Source organism: Harmonia axyridis, chromosome 6 (assembly GCF_914767665.1).
Source record: "Harmonia axyridis chromosome 6, icHarAxyr1.1, whole genome shotgun sequence".
Taxonomy (NCBI): Eukaryota; Metazoa; Arthropoda; class Insecta; order Coleoptera; family Coccinellidae; genus Harmonia; species Harmonia axyridis.
Window position 1 is genome coordinate 23,861,793 of NC_059506.1, and position 21,525 is coordinate 23,883,317.

The 21,525-nt window shown below is 32.9% G+C and overlaps 1 protein-coding gene across 1 annotated transcript; it reads left to right on the forward strand.

The window, feature by feature from the left end:
* The first annotated feature begins 1,364 nt into the window (after window positions 1-1,364).
* On the forward strand, window positions 1,365-21,176 carry LOC123683130. Its single transcript, XM_045622027.1, has 8 exons — window positions 1,365-1,393; window positions 2,946-3,184; window positions 3,382-4,174; window positions 4,358-9,938; window positions 10,053-11,837; window positions 11,928-16,938; window positions 17,650-18,864; window positions 21,046-21,176. The coding sequence occupies exons 1-8, from the start codon at window positions 1,365-1,367 to the stop codon at window positions 21,174-21,176; spliced, it is 14,784 nt and encodes a 4,927-aa protein (XP_045477983.1).
* The last annotated feature ends 349 nt before the right edge of the window (window positions 21,177-21,525 follow it).

Genomic DNA, 21,525 nt, shown 5'->3' on the forward strand with positions numbered 1-21,525 from the left:
GTTTGAATTCGAGAGAAAATTCTTCATGAAAGAGCCCAAAGAAAACTTTTGTGAGATAGAGTCGACCAAGAAGCGTAAGGCGATGAAGTCTGGTGTTTGCGAGGAAAGAATTTACGCAAAACGTTTAGTGAAAGAGTTAAACAGATGCAATCTTCGGTCTTCGGATTTCAACGACAGTTTGAGGTCGGTAAAATCTGAAGATTTGGCACTCAAGAAAATTCATCATCATTCATACGTTACCGCCAAACATTGTCTTCCCTTCCTAATAGATAGAGGACAAAGAATTGCAGATCGTTCTATTGAATACATGCCTAATTTCGACGATAGTAAAATCAAAGTTAAACGTCCCAAACAACGTGAAAAAAAGAGATCCACGAGTTGTGAGATAAAGGAAGAAAAGCCGAAGCGTAAACATAAGGATAAATCCAGTAAAATACTATCAAAAAAGATCAATTCCGTATGTTCTTCCAACTCCGAATTATCTTGCCCCGAAGATCGTTATTTGGAGAAATATGTGGTGAAGTTGGCCAATCCCAAAGAAGAAATAGTTTTATACGACGTCAAACCTAAACTCTGTGACCATTTAACTAATAAGGGTGTTAAAAAGAAAATTGTCCAAAAACTAAAGTCTGGAGCTAAAGATAGGAATGCTCCAAAAGTTTAATATTGATGTGATTGTTGCATACGTCTTTTTTATCATATTTGTATGTAAATTTATATGAACAGTTGTAAATATCGAGAATTCACTCATGTATTCATTGTGCTATTGTTGTAATAAATCAGTGAAGAAAAAAGTTATTTTTTTGGGTAATAGGTAAACTTAGTAAATGTTGTCTTGCTCAAAATTCGGCTCTCGTTTCAAATGGCATGATTGATTTTGGAAATATAAAAACATCATTTTAATTGCGATGGACTCACATAGTTATTATTACATTTTTACAATATTTTCAGTCAAAATCTCAAACTTATATTGAATGTTGAAATCTTAGGATATCATATAGAAATTAGGATTTTCACATTCCATTTTGAGGACACCTGTGTTTTCGATTAATTTTTTTATTTCCAATCATAACACTGCTACATGTAATTAGATTATGTATGTCTGTAACAGTATAAATAAATAAATATTTGAGAATATTTCAATAGAAACGAATGATGCTAAGAACGACTATCGGTCATTAATTTTCTGTTATTCTATTGATATCAATTTCAGGAAAAAAAATTAGAAAGGTGCGGCAGAGCCGACTGACGAGTTTCATAGAGGTATTTGGAAAAAAAGGTGAAGTTAAACAAAACTGTTTTATTCATTCGAAGCAGTGGGAAATATAGTTTTTTGCTTAAGTTTTGAAACCGATATCACTAAGATGGCGACCATCAGCAGCGACACACTGATGTAATCGATTTTGGAAGTTTTCAACCGCTTATCAGCATATCTCGAGCGAATGGCCCGGATTTCACTGTTCCAAAAAGGTGAAAATGTCTCTTGTCACTACTGAAAAAAGTTGCTCTTGGGGAGATGCGCTGAATCATTTCCTCACAACGATTTTTGCGGTTCACGTAATCAGCAGCAATCAATTATTGAACAAGCATGATTGTATATGGGTGGAATGATGAGTGCTCATGCAGAATCCTCCTCAAAGATCGTTTCTGTCATTCCCAAGTTTCCTCAAGTTGACGAGCTCAAGTTTTGATTGTGTTTGCAGAGGGGATTGAAACTTTAACAGAAATGCCGAAATACCTGCTGGGTCGCGATCACAGAACGGTTATTTTCGTAAAACGTGTGAACGGCAAAGCCTCGATGCTCTCCCGTGCAAATTAAGATGCTGGCTAAAAACTTCTGACTCTAAGGAACACAAAGACCTTTTCCGAACCTAGCTACCCCTACCACATCGAGAGCAATGATCTGTCAAAACTCGTCAATCGGCTCTGCCGCACCCTGTAAAATAAATTCCATGATGCTATCAGATTATCATTATCAGATCATCAGATTGATCAGATAAGTGACAATTGGAATCACAAATAAACAACTCACACTTTTTGGATATCAATATTTTTCCCGAAGAAAATAATAAAATCTGAGATGTGTATAGGTATTCTCTCGGCTCTATAAAATTTTGTTCTCAATATGTATATTTCTATGAAATAACAATAATTATCCTGGATATTCCAAGAAATTCAATTAAAATGTTGTAGGTATTCACTTCTGATTATATCTGGAGATTGTATCAGTAACCTGATCATTAAAATTTCAGTTTATTTCTTCGAATTATTTTGATTTCACAGATGAATTCATGATTTCCATGAGAAATACAAGATAGAGCAAATTTAGGTTGGGAATATTTGAACTTTTCGTTGTTATCTTGTTTGCCATGATATTATGGCAGAGAATAAGCAGCTAGCACTATATGTTATTCGAAAGCACACTAAATGAGGTAATTTTTGCCGAAAAGAAAACATGTCCATAATTAATAATTCTTCAACAATAAAACCATTGGAAAAATATGACTGGTTTTGTTCACTTCAGAATTGTGATATTCATCTCCTTACCACGCCAGCAATAAGAATTGTTTGGCACACAGAACTCCTTGTAGCAAACTTAATGCCGTTTCCAGATATGTCATCAAATTTTATGTGGCTATAAGGGTAACCTAAATATCACTGATTTTATGGACAAACTTGAAATATTTCGTGAAATGAATAAATTGAATTGAAGAATAAGTATCAACATTTCAAGCATGTGTTATATGACATTTTTTGTTGCAAATAGCTTGTATGATCTCCTCTTGAAGTTTGGTTTTTTTAAAAGTAGACATTCTCTATACGAAATTTCTTTTCTTTTCATGGAAATGAAATGATACCCGTTTGTTATTGATTTGATTTTTTTTGTGAAAAATATCAGATTTTCAATCGGGGGCAGAATTGAACGAATTAATTCATTTTTTCAGGTTTCTTTCGGATTCGGGAAACGAACATTGCTACTCCACTGCTGAACTTGAAGCAATCGAGAAATTCAATAGTTTATTCGAAAAAATTGTGGCTCTTCCTAGTAATAATTCTTTCTTCACTTTGAACTCTACACCATCTCATTCGAAAGTACCAATACTTGAGGAAGGACCATTACTTGAGGGAGAATGTTATACACCTTCATTCCATGATTTGGGACATAGTTCGGAAGAAAAACAGAGTAAGAAGTATTTAATTGTTGATTATGAGATGGTAGTTTTTCTATGATGCATTAGATAATGATAGAATAATAATAGCATGAAAATATGAATAATGCCAAATCTTTGAATTGGCTAATATATGAGGAATTATTCATACAGCCATAAAATTAAGACAGGCAGAATTCAACAGTTTTTTATTAATTATGTATTATTGCAGTGACAGAAGGAAATGGAATTTGTACACAAAGAGAAAATCATAGTGAATTCAAAACAAGGAATACAAAAAATTCAAATATATTTGCAGAGAATCCGGAAGTTATACATGAACATGAAATCTTGAATTTACAAAAGCTCTCTCATTCTTCGAAGAAATATCAAGAGGACACTGATTCAGAATTACTAGTACCTAAACTCATACGTCCACCATTTTCATCCCGTACAAACCATAAAAATTTAATTAATACTAAAAAAGAAGAAAGGTTTAGTACAAAAAAAAGACATATGAAGAAACTCTCAAAATTAACGGCATACATCGACGACGACAAAGGTATTCCTGATGAGAAAATAATAAATATTTGCGTAAAACAGAAAGGAACCCATAGAAAAGATTCGGAAGAATTATTCCTGAGGGAAATTTCAGATATTTGTGAATCAATCAACAAATATCCGTCTTCCAACTTCATTGACAAAAATTCATGTTGCTTGAAGTGTAGGTCGGCACCACATCTTCCGGACAAAAAAGATGTGGAGATAAATCCGAGATGTTCATCATCGCTGATGACTTTTGGGTGTCCTGAGGATCCTGAAGAGACGAAGAAGGCTATAAATGAGATATTGAGTAATTTGAAAGATAAAGTTGAGGAGCTTAATAGTTGTAGATGTAAAGAAATTCAATCAAACCACGGATTGATGGAGAGAATAAATCACAATACACCTCATCTGAAAACTGAATGTAAGGAAAAAAACATGGCTATATCGAAAAATAGAGCACTAAGAGAACAAAAAATACGGTATCTACTGGAAGGAATCAAAAACACACTAAAATGTACGTGCGCAAAAAAATGCCAAAAGCTAAATATCGAATCAGATCGTGGAATGGAAAAAATTCCACAATCGCCAACTGATATAACACGAGAACCTTCTTATTTCGAAAAAAACCTTGATCAACAAAAAAATGAAAATTTAGAACCCAGCATTGATGACGCCAAAAAAAGAGAAAGAGACAAAAAACTGCAGGACCTACTGGATACTATAACTAAGAAGAATAAATGCTTTTGTTTGGAAGGTGATATTATATTCGACAAAAGTAGCTTGTTTGCTCAATCATCTGATGATATTATGTGTGAAAATAGTGACATAAATTTTGAAGAACTTGATCGAAAATATTCGGATATTAACATAAGTAGAAAATCCTCCAGAAGGGTAAGTTTTTTCGATGAAATTTCACAAACAGATCCCACGAGCATTCAAAAAGATGTTGAGTCAGATGAATTAGATGTGCCTGAATTCCATAGAGGAAAGTCTAATGCTTCAATGAATACATCAGATTCCTCGCCATTGATATCAAAAGAAGGAGTATCAGTGGATTCTGAAGAATCTTATACTCCATCGATAGATGAAATACATCCATCTATTTATGGAGTGTTTTCTTCTGATGACATATCAGAGAAAAGGACTTCAAAAGATAAACCATTAGAAAAAAATATAGGAGATACCATGAAAAAAGGAATCACTGTAGATGCAGATAATATCAATTCCTTTTTGGAATCTGAGGATTCTTCTGATTCCGATAAGAAATCTAAAAATGAAATAGAGTCGAAATCTTCTACACTTAAAATTGAGGAAAATAAAAGTGATTCAGCCGATCATAAACTAAAACAAGAAGAAAAAGAATCAAAAGACATGGCCTCTAAGCCTGGCAGCAAAGATTCCGAGTCCGATGGAACCCGAGAAAAGAAACAGAAAAAATTAGACGTTAAATCAAAATCTAATTTTCCTAAAACTAAGGAAGAAATAGCTGACTCAGCAGATCATAAACAGAAGCAAGAAGAAAAAAGTTCTACAAGTCCACAAGACAATGCATCCAAACCTAAAAGTAAAGATTCCAAATCTGATGGAACCCAGAAAAAGGAACAGAAAAAATTAGACGATAAATCAAAATCTTCTATACCTAAAACTAAGGAAGGTGTAGGTGACTCAGCAGATCATAAACAAAAGCAAGAAGAAAAAGGTTCAACAGGTTCTCAAGACAATGCATCCAAACCTGAAAGTAAATATTCTAAATCCGATGGAACCCAGAAAATAGAACAGAAACAATTAGACGATAAATCAAAATCTGCTACACCTAAAACTAAGGAAGGTGTAGGTGACTCAACAGATCATAAACAAAAGCAAGAAGAAAAAGGTTCTATAGGTCTTCAAGACAATGCATCCAAACCTGAAAGTAAAGATTCCAAATCCGATGAAACCCAAAGAAAAGAACAGAAAGTATTTGAGGATAAATCAAAATCACCTAAAAAAAAGGACGAAAAAGGTGAATCCGCAGATAATAAAAAAGAGGAGATCCTGAAGAATGTACAAGAAAATGCTACCAAACCAGCCAGTACAGGTTCGAAGTTGGATGAAAGACAAAAAAAATCAGATTCCGGAAAAAATATAAAGGAAATATCTGAGAGTAAAGATTCTAAATTTGTAGACTCCCAAAAAATATCTGATTCTGCTAAAATGATGAAAGAAATATCTGAAGAAAATTCTTCAAGAAAGGAGCAAAAGGAATTTTATGACAAATCAAAATCTTCTACTCCTAAAATAAACGAGAAAAAAGCTGATTCCACAAGTCGCAAATCCCTTCATGAAGATAATGGTTCGAAAAATTTACCCAAAATTGCCAAGGATTCTAAAAGTAAAGAAATCCGAGATGATGCGAAAAATGAAATACAATCTGAAATAAGAGGCAACGAAGAGCTTATAAAAAACAAAAATATGATAAGTGATCCAACTAAATCAAGAGATCCCTCCCTAAAAGATCAGAAATTAGACAGATCTACTATACAAGATAAGAATACATCTGAAGTAAAGGTTCAAAAGCAACCTGATGATAAATCATTGCCAGGAGCCGACAAAAACAAAATGAAAGAAAATGATAGATACTTTTCTTTAGTGAAAGAAGAAGCATTTCAGAAAAAGGCGGCAGATAAAGGTGATTTGATAAAAAGAGAAGAAGATAGAAAGAAAGTGGACAAATTACAAGAAAAGATAGAAGTAGATGAAACAGTAGAAAAATTTCGACCTGAAGATGAAAAAGAAAAGCGTAAAGAAAATATAGGGGAAGATAAAAGAAAATCATCGAAAGAACGCTCAGTAAAAGATATTTCAGACAAGACAAAAAGAATGAAATACGGAGATGGTGGTGAAAATTATATGAAGAAAACTAAAAATGCAGAAATTGAATATGGAAAAAGAACAGAAAATATTGAAAAACCCACTGAAATTAATATTGAAGATCTTTTCGAGGAAACTAAAAAGGGGGGAGAAAAAAAGGTGGGAGAGGGTGGAAGGATGCGGAATGAAGAGGCAAAAACGTCATTGAGAAAAAAACCAGAACCTGAGCCCAAAAGACAGACAAACAAAAATATACCTAAAAGTGATGATCAATCAAAGCAAAGGAGAAAAGAAGAAAGCAGAAGTGTGCATCATAAAACGGAAATAAATTCTAAAGAACGCGCTGACGGTGTTACTGAAACGAAATTAACCGAAGTTAGAAGAGACTCAAGAGATAATTATAAAGATTTTGGAAAAGAACCGGCAAAACGAAGACCATCCACCACTGATAAATCGAAAGATAAATCGGATAAATTTAGCAAGCTGCGAAGTGGCTCCGATGGTAAATTTCGAGATAAAAAATTCCCAGAAAAAGCAAGTATTTCGGAATCCGCAAAATCTAAATTTGCTGATACTACTTTTGATCAATTCTCTGAAAATCGGAAGAAAACGAGTATCGTAAAACAAATGGAAAATCTTAATAGGGAGATTTCGTGTGAGTCACTCGATTCAAAATTTGGTCTTGGTTATCTCCTCGAAGGTAAACAAACTGAATGTAGTGATGAGAATCTAGCAGACGTAAATGAGGGTGAAACTGAAAATCAACTTATAAAACCTACACAGAGCAAAAATGTGAAAAATATAGATGATATGAAACAATCGAATGAGATAAAACAATTTCCACAAGAAGAAATTAAAAATACAGAATTTTCACCTCGGCTCGATACAAAAACAGAAATATCGAAAAATTCAAGAAGACAATCTTTACGTTCGAGTTTAGAATATCATAAAAATGTATTTCGAAGAAAAGACGAAAAACATGAAGTTTCAATGAAAACTGCGGAAAATGGAAAAATTGTCGAACCTGATGATAATCAGTCAAAATTGTTAGGCGATACACGAAAACATTCCTTACGTTCAGCTTCAGACAATGGTAGGAAAAATTTACAAAGAAAAGAAGAAAAGCCTAATTATGTGACAGAAAATTATAGAAGAAAGAGCATTCTCAAACTTGATGATAATAAAACAAAAATATTGGGAGATGAACGAAAACGTTTTCCACGTTTGAGTTCAGAAGGACATTACGAAAAGAGAATCAAAATTGATGATAACAAAAGAGTAAGAAACAAACCTCTCCAAATTCATGAAGAACGGACCAAAGTCCCTGATGAAAAGATCAATAAACAAAATGAAGTTCTAGATTCTAGACTCTCTGAGAATAAACGAAAGTTTGTTGAAAGTCAAAAAATTATTTCTCAGTATAAAAAGACTTCAAACGGAAAAAACCATTACTATGATGGCAATAAATTAACCAAAGATTCAGAATTGATAAACACAAATATAATCAATAATGATATTATAGAGAAAATACTGGCAGAAGGTAAAACTTTCTCTCCAGAAGTAAAGGGTAAGAATGAAAAGTACAATATAATCATTGAGGAAACTGGATGCGAAGAAGAAGAAAGTGTTTCTAAGGAAGACGATGAACGGATACGGAAACAAAGAGAAAGAGAAGACAAAAAGAAACAAATTCAGGCATTTTCAAGATATTCGGATCAGTCCAAAAAGGAGCAATATAGAACTAAAATAAATAAAGATAAAATTCAGAAGAATGGGCCCACCAATGTAACATCTATAAGTAGACATCACCCTGAAGATAAAAGTAGCATCGGCAAAAACAAAGAATATCAAAATAATGATCACCCAGCCGTATTAAAATCAGGAACTATACCACAATCTCGAAATGAAAGTGATAGAAGATTGTTAGGAAAAAAGTTTGAAGGAATAAATGATGAAGACTTTGCCATCATAAAATCTAATGCAGAGGAAATTGTAGACACTGTACTAGAAATAGGCGAAAAAGAATACAAATTAGCAAATCGAAAGAATCGAGAGAATATAAGAAATAACAAACACCAGAAGAATAATGTAGAAAAATCTATCAAAACCGATATGGAACCAAGCAAAAACTTACTATCAGGTGAAACTAGAGAATCTGTGTCTATCGATTCGAAATACCCCAACACAAAACAAGATCTTATCAAAACAAATTCAATATCTAAGCCAAGCAAAATTAGTCGACTTGATCCAACTTTCTCGAAATCGTCACATCCGGAGAAAGATATCGAAGATCACAAATGTGAAGAATCTAAACTAAAAGAAAAAATAATCTCTCAGTATAAAGAGGCTTTGGATGGCAAAACTCATGTCTATGATAAATCTAAATTAAGCGAAGATTCAGAATTGAAAAACACGAATAAGATCGGTAATGGTATCATGGAGAAAAAACTGGCAGAAGGTAAAATGAAGCATGATTCGTCTTTTCCTCCAGTAGTAAAGGATAAAAGCGAGAAATACAATATAATCATTGAGGAAAAAGGATCAGATTTGAAAAATTTCGAAAAAGAAAGAAGTATTTCTAGGGAAGATAATGAACGGATACGGAAACAAAATGAAATTAAAAAAATTAGTCGAGATGATCCAACTTTCTCGAAATCAACATACTCGGATCAAGATATGAGAAATCATAAAGTTGAAGAATCTAAAATAAAAGAAGGGACCATTATAGATGATCGAAATAAAATTGGAAAAATTAGTCAAGATGATCCAACTAAGTCGAAATTGATATATTCGGACGAAGATATGAGAGGTCATAAAGTTGAAGATTCTAAAATAAAACAAAGGAGCAAGATGGAAGAAGAATCTAAAATAAAGGAAGAAAACAAGGTAGATGATAAAAATAGAATTGAAAAAATTAGTCGAGATGATCCTATTCTCTCGGAATCAACATATTCGGAGAAAGAAATGGGAGGTCACAAGCTTGAAGAAATTAAAATGAAAGAAGGATGCAAGATAGATGATCAAAATGAAATTAAAAGAATTAGACGAGAAGATCCAACTAACTCGAAATCAGCATATTCAGATAAATATATGAGTGGTAATAAGGTTGAAGATTCCAAAATATCAGAAGGGAGTAAGATAGAAAAAGAATCTGAAATAAAGGACACAAGCAAGGTAGATGATAAAAATAGAATTGAAAAAATTAGTCGGGATGATCCAATTCACTTGAAATCAACATATTCGAAGAAAGACATAACAGGTCACAAATTTGAAGATACCAAAATGAGAGAGGAAATCAAGATAGATGATAAAAAAGAAATGAAAAAAATAAGTCCAGATGATCCAACTTTCACGAAATCAACATACTCGGACAAAGATATGAGAGATCTCAAAGTTGAAGAATCTAAAATAAAAGAAGAAAGCAAGATAAATGATCAAAATAAAATCAATAAAATTGAGAAAATTAGTCGAGATGATGCAACTTTCTCGAAATCGAAATACTCGGAGAAGGATATGAGAGGCCACAAAGTGGAAGAATCTAAAATAAAAGAAGGAAGCAAGGTAGATGATCAAAATAAAATTGAAAAGATTAGTCGAGAGGATCCAACTCACTCGAAATCAACATTTTCGGAAAAAGACATGAAAAGTCAAAAAGTTGAAGAATCTAAAATAAGAGAAGGAATCAAGATGGATGATTCGAATAAAATTGAGAAAATTGGTCGAAATGATGCAACCTACTCGAGATCAATATATTCTGAAAAAGATATAAGAGGTCACAAAGTTGAAGATTCCAAAATAAAAGAGGTAATCAAGGTAGATGATAAAAATGAAATTAAAAAAATTAGTCGAGATGATCCAACTTACTCGAAATCAAAATACTCGGAGAAAGATATGAGAGGTCAAAAAGTTGAAGATTCAAAAATAAAAGAGGGAAGCAAGATAGATGATAAAAAAGAAATTAAAAAAATCAGTCCAGATGAACCAACTTTCGCGAAATCAACATACTCGGACAAAGATATGAGAGATCTCAAAGTTGAAGAATCTAAAATAAAAAATGGAAGCAAGATAGATGATCAAAATAAAATTGAAAAAATTAGTAGAGAGGATCCAAATTACTCGAAATCAACATTTCCGGAAAAAGACAAAAAAAGTCAAAAAGTTGAAGAATCTAAAACGAAAGAAGGAATCAAGATGGTTGATTCAAATAAAATTGAGAAAATTGGTCGAGATGATGCAACTAACTCGAAATCAATATATTCGGAGAGAGATCTGAGAGGTAACAAAGTTGAAGATTCCAAAATGAAAGAGGGAATCAAGGTAGATGATAAAAAAGAAATTAAAATAATCAGTCCAGATGATCCAACTTTCGCGAAATCAAAATACTCTGAGAAAGAGATAAGAGGCAACAAAATGGAAGAATCTAAAATAAAAAATGGGAGCAAGATAGATGATCAAAATAAAATTGAAAAAATTAGTCGAGAGAATCCAACCTACTCGAAATCAAAATACTCGGAGAAAGATATGAGAAGCCACAAAGATGAAGATTCCAAAATAAAACAGGAAATCAAGATAGATGATAAAAAAGAAATTAAAAAAATCAGTCCAGATGACCCAACTTTCGCGAAATCAAAATACTCCGAGAAAGAGATAAGAGGCCCCAAAATGGAAGAATCTAAAATAAAAAATGGGAGCAAGATAGATGATCAAAATAAAATTGAAAAAATTAGTCGAGAGGATCCAACCTACTCGAAATCAACATTACCGGAAAAAAATATGAAAGGTCAAAAAGTTGAAGAATCTAAAATAAAAGAAGGAATCAAGATGGATGATTCAAATAAAATTGAGAAAATAAGTCGAGATGATGCAACTTACTCGAAATCAATATATTCTGAGAAAGATATAAGAGGTCACAAAGTTGAAGATTCCAAAATTAAAGAGGGAATCAAGGTAGATGATAAAAATGAAATTAAAAAAATTAGTCGAGATGATGCAACTTACTCGAAATCAATATATTCGGAGAAAGATCTAAGAGGTCACAAAGTGGAAGAAACTAAAATAAAAGAAGGTGGCAAGATAGATGATAAAAATAAAATTGAAAAAATTAGAGGAGAAGATCCAACATACTCGAAATCAGTATATTCGGAGAAAGATATGAGAAGTCACAAAGTTGAAGAATCTAAAATAAAAGAAGGGAGCAAGATAGATGATCATATTAAAATTGAAAAAATTAGAAGAGATGAATCAAATTACTCGAAATTAACATATTCGGAGAAAGATATGAGAGAACACAAAGTCGAAGAATCTGAAATAAAAAAAGAAATCAAGTTGAATGATTCAAATAAAATTGAGAAAATTAGTCGAGATGATTCAACTTATTCGAAGTCAGTATATTCGGAGAAAGATATAAGAGGTCACAAAGTTGAAGATTCCAAAATAAAAGAGGGAATCAAGGTAGATGATAGAAATGAAATTAAAAAAATTAGTCCAGATGATCCAACATTCACGAAATCAAAATACTCGGAGAAAGATATGAGAGGTCAAAAATTTGAAGATTCCAAAATAAAAGAGGGAAGCAAGATAGATGAGAAAAAAGAAATTAAAAAAATCAGTCGAGATGATCCAACTCACTCAAAATCGATATATTCGGATAAAGATTTGAAAGGTCACAATGTTGAAGATCTTAAAACAAATGAAGAAAGTAAAATAGATGATCAAAAAATTAGGCGAGATGATGCAATTAACTCGAAATCAACATATTCGAAGAAAGATATGAGAGGACACAAAGTTGAAGAATCTGAAATAAAAGAACGGAGCAAGATAGATGATCATATCAAAATCGAAAAAATTAGTCGAGAGGATCCAGCTTACACGAAATCAACATATCCGGAGAAAGTTCAAAAAGTTGAAAAATCTAAAATAAGAAAAGAAATCAAGATAGATGATCCAAATAAAATTGAGAAAATTAGTCGAGATGATGCAACTTATTCGAAGACAATATATTTGGAGAAAGACATAAAAAGTCATAAAGTTGAAGATTCCAAAATTAAAGAGGGCATCAAGGTAGATGATAAAAATGAAATCAAAAAAATTAGTAGAGATGATCAAACTTTCTCGAAATCAACATACTCGGAGAAAGATATGAGAGATCATGAAGTTGAAGATTCTAAGATGAAGGAAGGAAGCAAGATGGATGATCAAAATAAAATTGAAAAAATTAGACGAAATGAATCAGCTTACTCGAAATCAACATATACGGAGAATAATATAACAGGTCACAAAGTTGAAGATTCCAAAATTAAAGAGGGAATCAAGGTAGATGATCGAAATGAAATGGAAAAAATTAGGCAAGAATATCCAACTAACTCGAAATTGGCATATTCGGAGAAAGATATGAGAAGTCACAAAGTTGAAGATTCTAAAATAAAAGGAGGAAGCAAGATAGATGATCAAAATAAAATTGAAAAAATTAAACGAGATGAATCAACTTATACGGAGAAAGATATGGGAGGTCGGAAATTTGAAGAATCTAAAATTAAAGAAGGAAGCAAGATAGACGATCAACATAAAATTAAAAAAATTAGTCTAGACGATTCAACTTACTCGAAATCAACATATACGGAGAAAGATATGATAGGTCACAAAGTTGAAGAATCGAAAATTAAAGAAGTGCGCAAGATAGATGATCAAAATAAAATTGAAAAAATTAGACGAGATGAATCAACTTACTCGAAATCAACATATACGGAGAAAGATATAAGAGTTCAGAAATTTGAAGAATCTAAAATTAAAGAAGGAAGCAAGATAGATGATCAACATGAAATTAAAAAAATTAGTCGAGATCATTCAACACATTTGAAATCAACATATCAAGAAAAGGATAGAAGAGGTCACAGAGTTGAAGAATCTAAAATGAAAGGAGAAAGCAAGATAGATGATCAAAATAAAATGGAAAAAAATATTCGAGATGATTCAAATTACGCAAAATTACCATATCCAAAGATCGATGTGATAGGTCAAAAAGTCGAAGAATCCAGAATAAAAGAAGGAAGCAAGATAGAAGATCAAAATAATATCAAAAAAATCACTCGAGATGATTTAACTCACTTGAAAGCAACATATCAAGAGAAGGAGAGGAGAGGTCACAAAGTTGAAGAATCTAAAATAAAAGCAGGGAGTAAGAAACATGATAAAACTGAAAAAGAAAAAGTTTTTGGAGAGGATTCAACTTACTCGAAATCAACATATCCTGAGAATTATTTGAGAGGTCACGGAATGGAAGAATCTAAAATAAAAGAAGGAAGCAAGATGGATGATCAAAATTTAACCAAAAAAATTAGTCGAGTTCATCCAATATACTCGAAATCAACATATAAGAGGAAAGATATGAGAGGCCACAAAGTTGAAGAATCTAAAATAAAAGGTGGAAGCGAGATAGATGATCAAAATAAAATCGAAAAAATTAGTCGAGTTGGTTCAACTTACTCGAAATCGACATATTCAGAGAAAGATATGAGACGTCACAAAGTTGGAGAATCTAAAATAAGACAAGGAAGCAAGATACATCATCAAAGAAAAATTAGTATAATTACTGGAGATATTCCAACTTACTCGAAATCAACATTTTCGGAGAAAGATATGAGAGGTCCAAAAGTTGAAGAATATAAAATAAAAGAAGGAAACAAGATAGATGATAAAAATGAAATTGAAAAAATTCGTCGAGGTGATCCAACATTCTCGAAATCAATATATCCGGAGAAAGATATGAGAGGCCAAAAAGATGAAGATTCCAAAATAAAAGAGGGAATCGAGATAGATGATAAAAAGGAAATTAAAAAAATTAGTCCAGATGATCCAACTTCCGCGAAATCAAAATACTCGGAGAAAGGTATAGGAGGTCACAAAGTTGAAGAATCTAAAATAAAAGAAGAAAGCAAGATAGATGATCAAAATAAAATGGAAAAAATTATTCAAGATGATCAAACTCACTTAAAATTACCATATCCGAAGATAGATGTGATAGGTCAAAAAGTCGAAAAATCCAGAATAAAAGAAGGACGCAAGATAGAAGATCCAAATAATATCAAAAAAATCAGTCGAGATGATCCAACTTACTTGAAATCAACATATCAAGAGAAAGATAGGAGTGGTCAGAAAGTTGAAGAATCTAAAATGAAAGAAGGAAGCAAGATAGATGATAAAAATGAAATTGAAAAAATTATTCGAGATAAGTCAACTCACGCAAAATTACCATACCCGGAGATAGATATGATAGGTCAAAAAATCGAAGAATCCAGACTAAAAGAAAGAAGCAAGAGAAGGAATAGATCTCTTGCTGAACTTTCTGACGCAACTAGATCGAAATATGCAAAAAACGAAAAAAACAATATCATAAAACAATTTGGAACAGAAATGCCAAAATCTAGAGAAAGATCGAAATTCAATGAACACGAAATGAAATCAGTTTCAGGTCATAAAGAAAATGTTTTACGCGATATTGAATTCACTTCTATCAAGTTGGTTGACGATATTCTCAAAGAAAGTTTGAAAACTATTCACAAAAATAATTACCCTCATGTAAAGGAAAGGAAACGGATTAAGAGTAGAATAAATATAGAGGATATGGGCGTGAATAAAGAATTGGAGAGGAATAATACTGATGAGCAGGGAGAACCAAATATCATAAGTGGATATAAAAGTATTCCAGAAAAAAATGGTTCTCCTAAAGTAAAGGCTAATGTGATTGGTGAAGCAACTGATATTAAGAATTTTGGTAAATATAGTGATATTCTCGAAGATATATCTTTGGATAAGGCTATGGAAATGGAAGAAATTCTGAAAAAATCTCCACCTATTACCAAGAGAAAGTTGATTGACACTGCATATAGGAATCCTCGAACTGAATCATTGAAATATAAGATAGTTGAGATAGAAGAAACATGGTCATCATCTTCCTTGAAAACTGAAGTTACAGATATTAGTAAACAATTTTATGAGTCTCAATCAGAACATCAAAGAAACTTGAGCATTTTCAAACGCCAAAATCGTTTCGGAAAGGGAAAGAGTATCTACGTACCGAGTACGAATCAAATCCACGAAAATGTTAAAAAGGACGGTAGTTACATGTTGAATACTTCGTTAGAAGATGAGATTATAGAGAACTTCCCCTATAGAGGAATTGCATTGAAAGAAGTTGAGAGTACTCACAACATTTGTAAATGTATTGAATATAATCCTTCAACACCGCAAATTTCACAATCTAAGTACGATGATAGTTCTAAAACATCCCGCCTTGACAGTTCCTTCAAGACTGACACTCAAGAAAGAGATTCAACGTATTGGACTATAACTGGAGATGATATTGATCAAGAATCATCAATCAGGCTACCATCTTCTTCGAACAGATTGTCCAGAGATCAAATGAAACTCAGAAAAACCTCAACTCAGCCATTATCTAATGTTCATGGATCAAAATTACCATCAACAGAATCCAATATGAGTTCTAGATTTTTTTCAGCCAATGACATTCCATTTGATAGATCTTCATGTGGATGTCCCATAACTGACAAATCTCCCAAAGCATATGAAGATGAGTGTTTCGAATTATGTTGCTCGAGAAAAGTAGAAAGTTTCCTTCGAGATTTGTCTGAAAATGGTAATTCATTTTCGAGAAATCCTTGCGAAGATTATATTGAAACATGTAGGAGGAGTATAATGCAGAGCTTCAGCGAAAAGAAGATAAATCTTCGGAAAATATTAGATGGTGAATCATCTTCAGATTCGGAAGAATGTTGTCAAAAAATTGTATCGAGTATCAAGAAAACGGTCCCAATGAAACGCAAATGTGCATCAGAAAAGTCTGTTCAGTTAAAAACACATACAGATATTCTGGAAACAAAATTTAATTCAATGAATATTTGTGATAATTTACCTTCTGACATGAAAAAAATCAATGAAATTTGCAAATGGAATTTGAGTACAGTTCATATATGTTCCAGAATCAATAGCCTTCCTGATTGTATCACGAGTAGTACAATATCACAATATCGATTTTTCAAATTGAAGGAAAATATAGATGAAGAAGACCAAAACTTCAATAAAATGTTAAAGAAATCAACATTATCCTCTAAATTATCAAATCGATCTAGAAAAAAACCGATGAAAACAAATGATGAAAACATTAAGGTTCAAACGAATAAAATGCTATCTCCATTGCCATTGATGACTGGAAAGGATGATGCCTCCTGCAATTTAAATACAAGGATCATTGAAGCAAATGATGATAAGAAAAAGAATATATTCTTCAGAGGAGCGGAATCTTTCAATAGAGAGTTTAATGCTCTAAAATCTCTGTTAAGTGTTTCAAAGATATCCTGTGGCACGGTAATGCAAAATGGTAACGAAGTTCTATCTCGCCTTAGTCTTCATACATCCAATGAAGATATCTTATGGAATGGCATATTTACAATGAATGTATCCAGAAAGATTATTTTCGATGAAACCTATTTCAATGCACTTTTAAAAATTCTAACAAAATCAGAACAGCAATTTTTTAATAGTAGACAAAATATCGTTTCCAATATAACCTTACTGCAAGGATACAAATTCAATGATAAAGAAAATTATAGTACTCAGTACGAAGCAATAACAAATTTTAGCACACAGAACTCAAAATCTCATTTCAATGAAAGAATAAACTATGAGCCAATCTCAACAAGCAATCATTCAACATTGTACAAGAAGAAGATGAAAAAGGCAAGGAAACTTTTCGATTATTATGAGAAAAGGCACGCTCTCAAATGGAGAAGAATAAGGAAGTATAAACATAAAACCCGACCAACTTCTGCAAAAAAAATATATAAACATAGTACTCCTGAACTAATTTCCTCTAGTGAAACAGAAAGCCATATCGCTCTTCATGAATCTTTCTCTTTTTATTCTAATGATTTTATTTTATCTTCAATCAGAAGTTTTAACAGTGAGCATTTCTTATGTGAAGAGGATGCAACATCCGAAAAATTGTTACAATTACAAAATGATATTTCACGAACGTTGGGAACCTGCATCTCTAATAATTCCAATAATAATCATTCGAATACTACCAAAGATTGTGAAACAGATACTGAAAACGAAGAAAACCCTTACCGGAATGATCTATTTCTGTATTACGCCACTGTAGGGAAAGATGAGGAACAACCTAAAAAATCATCTTATAAGAAAGCGACCAAAAAAGTTTTTTCTTGGTTCAAATCCTTCGGGATGCCTGACAAGACCGTGGAAACGCCACGAAGATCAGGACACAAAACTTTATGTAAAGCCGAAATCAATTTAATGAAACAACGAAAAGTGTTAAGGTCAAAACTACGATATCCAAAAACGAAAACATCGAAACTATACCTCCATCTGAAGAACTACAATCTCATGAGAGACGAAATCAATAAACCTCCCGTTCCTAAAACCATAGAGCCCATTCTGATGGAAATCCCATCCAGTGAAATCATAGCACCTGATTATAGGGATGACTCTGACGAGGAATCTTCCTCCGAAGAGGAAGAAGACGAGGAAGAAATAGCAGAAAAAAAAATGATAGTTTTCTCGGAGGATTCTTTGGTGCTCTTCGACAGGAAGAAAGTTTATGATCGGCTGCAAGAGTACGCAAAATTATACTACACTATTTACTTCGACAACCGTGATCTAGATCACATCTCTATAAGATCTGCGTCGTCTTTAGAAAACATAATAGAATGTGAGGATAGACCATTCTATTCCACTTACGATGGCAAGAACGACATTAGAGTGCATGTCACAAAGGACGAGTGGGAAGAGAAGAAGAGAGAAGCTGTATTCAAGAATGAAACTCATGTCGCATGTCGAAACTCCCAAGTGAAACTGAGTTTGATGAGGGGAAAGAGGTATCTTTCACACTTGGATCCTACCAAAGCGAAAATAATAGAGATCGACTGCTCCAATGAGCTGGGTGAAATTAAGATATGCTACAAGAAGAGTGTACACAGCAAACCCTGCTTGTGCGAGCCTCCACATGTCTGCAAAGCTATTCAGTTGGAATCTAGTGAGCTTTCGTCTATCGACCTGAATAAGGAGGATAAATCACTGGATACCCATGAACTTTGTGCAGATTGTCGGGAATGTTTGCATAAACCCGAAACTTGCGAGAACTACGAAAAGTGCTTGGAAGAGGGCGTTTGTGCTAACAAGAAGAAAGTTATTATGTTCAACGAGAGCAATGAAGACGTCCAGACGGTAGAATTTTTCCATGTTCCACGGGCTTACAGATATAGAAGAAATCGATACCCTTATGAAGGTTTGTAAAAAACATATATTTATGGAGTTAACTTTCTTATTTTTTGCTTTTGCAAAGTAAGAAGTTTAATGCTGAAGGCTTTCATCTTCAGACTGTCCAATAGTCTGAAAATTCCAGTAGTCTAGTAGACCAGACGCTTTAAGCTTTATGTCGCCTATTTGTAACTTCTTTAGGTGTACAACTTTGCTTCCGCCGTTTTGCAATAAATGGCTGTAGCGGTAAGTGGTAGTCGAAATAAATAGATCTTAAATGTCATACAATAAGCTTAGGTATTTGTAAATATAACTTATCGAAATATTAGTCGATTTTTGTCTGCATCATAAATTTATTCTCGATTGAAAAGCTTACGAGCCAAATCCTCGTCATTTGCGGGAGGTTTTAATTTTCTGCTTTAATATAAATATGCGGCTGATGCTCATAGAATGCGCTCAAATACCTATAATGGGGCCACTATCAACGAAAGAACGTCCCGAGAGTGGTTTCAACGCTTCAAGAACTTGATCAAGACTCGTGTCAAACGCAACAAGCCACATCAAAATGCGTGAAAGTCATGGGACTGATTCAGAAACAAGGAAATTGGGTGCCGTACGAGTTGAAGCCGCGATATGTTGAACGGCGTTTGTTTGCTTATGAACAGCTGCTTGCAAGGCAAAGACAGAAGGGATTTCTGCATCGCATTGTGTCTGGAGAAGAAAAATGGGTTCATTACGATTAATCCCAAGCGCAGAAAATTATGGGGATATCCCGGCCATGCCAAACCGAATATTCACGGTTTCAAGGTCATGATCGGTATTTGGAGGGACTAGCTTGGCGTAGTGTATTATGAGTTGTTAAAACCGACTTAAACAATCCCAGGCGATCGTTATCGAACGCACTCAATTCGTTTGAGTCGAGCATTGAAAGATTTTACAGCATGATAATGCTCGACCCTATGTTACGAAAGTGGTTAAGACATGGAAATGGTGCCGTATTCTCCAATCGTTGCTTTCTCGGACTATAACTTTAAACAAAATTTAGTTCAATATTTCGAAATCTTATGAAAAAAATTTCAAATAAAAGTTTTTTTATGAAGGATTAGAATCTGCACTAATAGTTATTGATGCAACAAGTGCAAAAAGTGAATGTTTATTGCACTCGACGTGAAATTGTCCGACAAGGCCGTTAGGCCGAGTTGTACAACACGTCGAGTGCAATAAACAATTTTTGCACGAGTTGCATACAACATTTTTTCTACGTTCATGCAAAAAGCAAAAAATGATTTATTGAGGTGCGGCACTAGGTGTAGGAAAATGAAAAGCGCAACTTGAATACTTTATTATTAACATCGATTTGCATTGAAACAGGAACTAATACGTAAGGAACAATTTAACTCAAACTTTATTTTTACCCTCAATGTTGAAAGTGAATGAACAATTGGTGCAATTTTCAATATGAATATTTCGTAGTGAAGTACTTTTTAAATCCACTTCTTGATTTGTTACTGCTGTAAACGTACTAGTACTTGGTAACTGTACATCGTTATTTCATTCAGGCTGAAATATTTGTTTGTCATGATGACAGCACGTTGAAGTAGAATGACAGATGAGTGCAATAAAAACTTTATTGCACTAGTGCAATAAAGAACTCCTTTCTCCTCTAAATTTAGTTCAATAAAGTTTTGCTTTTTGCATGAATGTAGAAAAAAATGTAGCTTTTCATTAAAAAAAACTTAAGTTGACTTTGAATTAACCTTGAAGTAAAGGTTTAATATGTTCATTTTGTTTTCCTCTTGATACCTTATAACTTCAAGTTGAAACATTTTTTTTAATTTCATAGTTTTTGAAATAATTTCCAGTCTCCAGTTAAATACCCCACCTGGTATAGGGTTCAATATCTGAATGTTTACCTTTATTATGTAATGAAGTTTAATTTTTTTGTAATATTTTGACGAATAAACAATTTAATCAATTAATGAAATTTGGTATAGGTATATAGATTGGGCCATGAGTGGTGGCACAACGAAGAAAGAGGGAGTGCTACATCCATTGGGGGTGTTTTTGTAGATGGGTTCTCAAAACCTTCACACGAAGCAGTACTAAATTTTTTCCTTTTTTCTTATTATGCAGAAACAAACCTTGACTGGAAAACATGCATAAATACTATCATATTTAGATTTCCTTTAATTCTCTTCTTTCGTTTCAGTTGCCGATGACAATAGTGAAGAATTCGAAAGCTCAGATGACAGCCTGGAAGAAACACTTCCACGTAGATCATATAAATATGCTAAGAAGAGGTATAACAGGAAAAGAAGAAATAATTATCGTCAGAAATAATCATATAGTTATTTCTGAAACGAATAAGTAAAAAAAAAGTTTTATTTGTGGTCAATATTATCGTTTGAAATTTTGTGTACAATTTCGTTTTCTTATGTCATTTTGTGATAAAGCAGGAAATAAAATATTGATCAAATAATTGGAATCTCTCACTGCTGTTCTAGCTGAAAGATGAAAGTATTGATAAAGCCTACTACTTGATCACAGTTTTTTTCAGAATTGTTTCTGAAAAACTTTTACATAAAGGCGTACAGGCTCTAAGTCCTCTGCGATTAATGTTTATGCTACAATAAACATATCTAATCTACAAAAATAATCTCTTATTACATAAGGTATTAAGTATATAAAT

Coding starts and splice junctions, on each gene's coding strand:
- LOC123683130 (XM_045622027.1), top strand. CDS start 1,365: ATGGCGACCATCAGCAGCGACACACTGAT. Junction 3,185..3,381: donor TAGTTCGGAAGAAAAACAGA/GTAAGAAGTATT, acceptor GTATTATTGCAG/TGACAGAAGGAAATGGAATT. Junction 4,175..4,357: donor CTAAGAGAACAAAAAATACG/GTATCTACTGGA, acceptor TTTAGAACCCAG/CATTGATGACGCCAAAAAAA.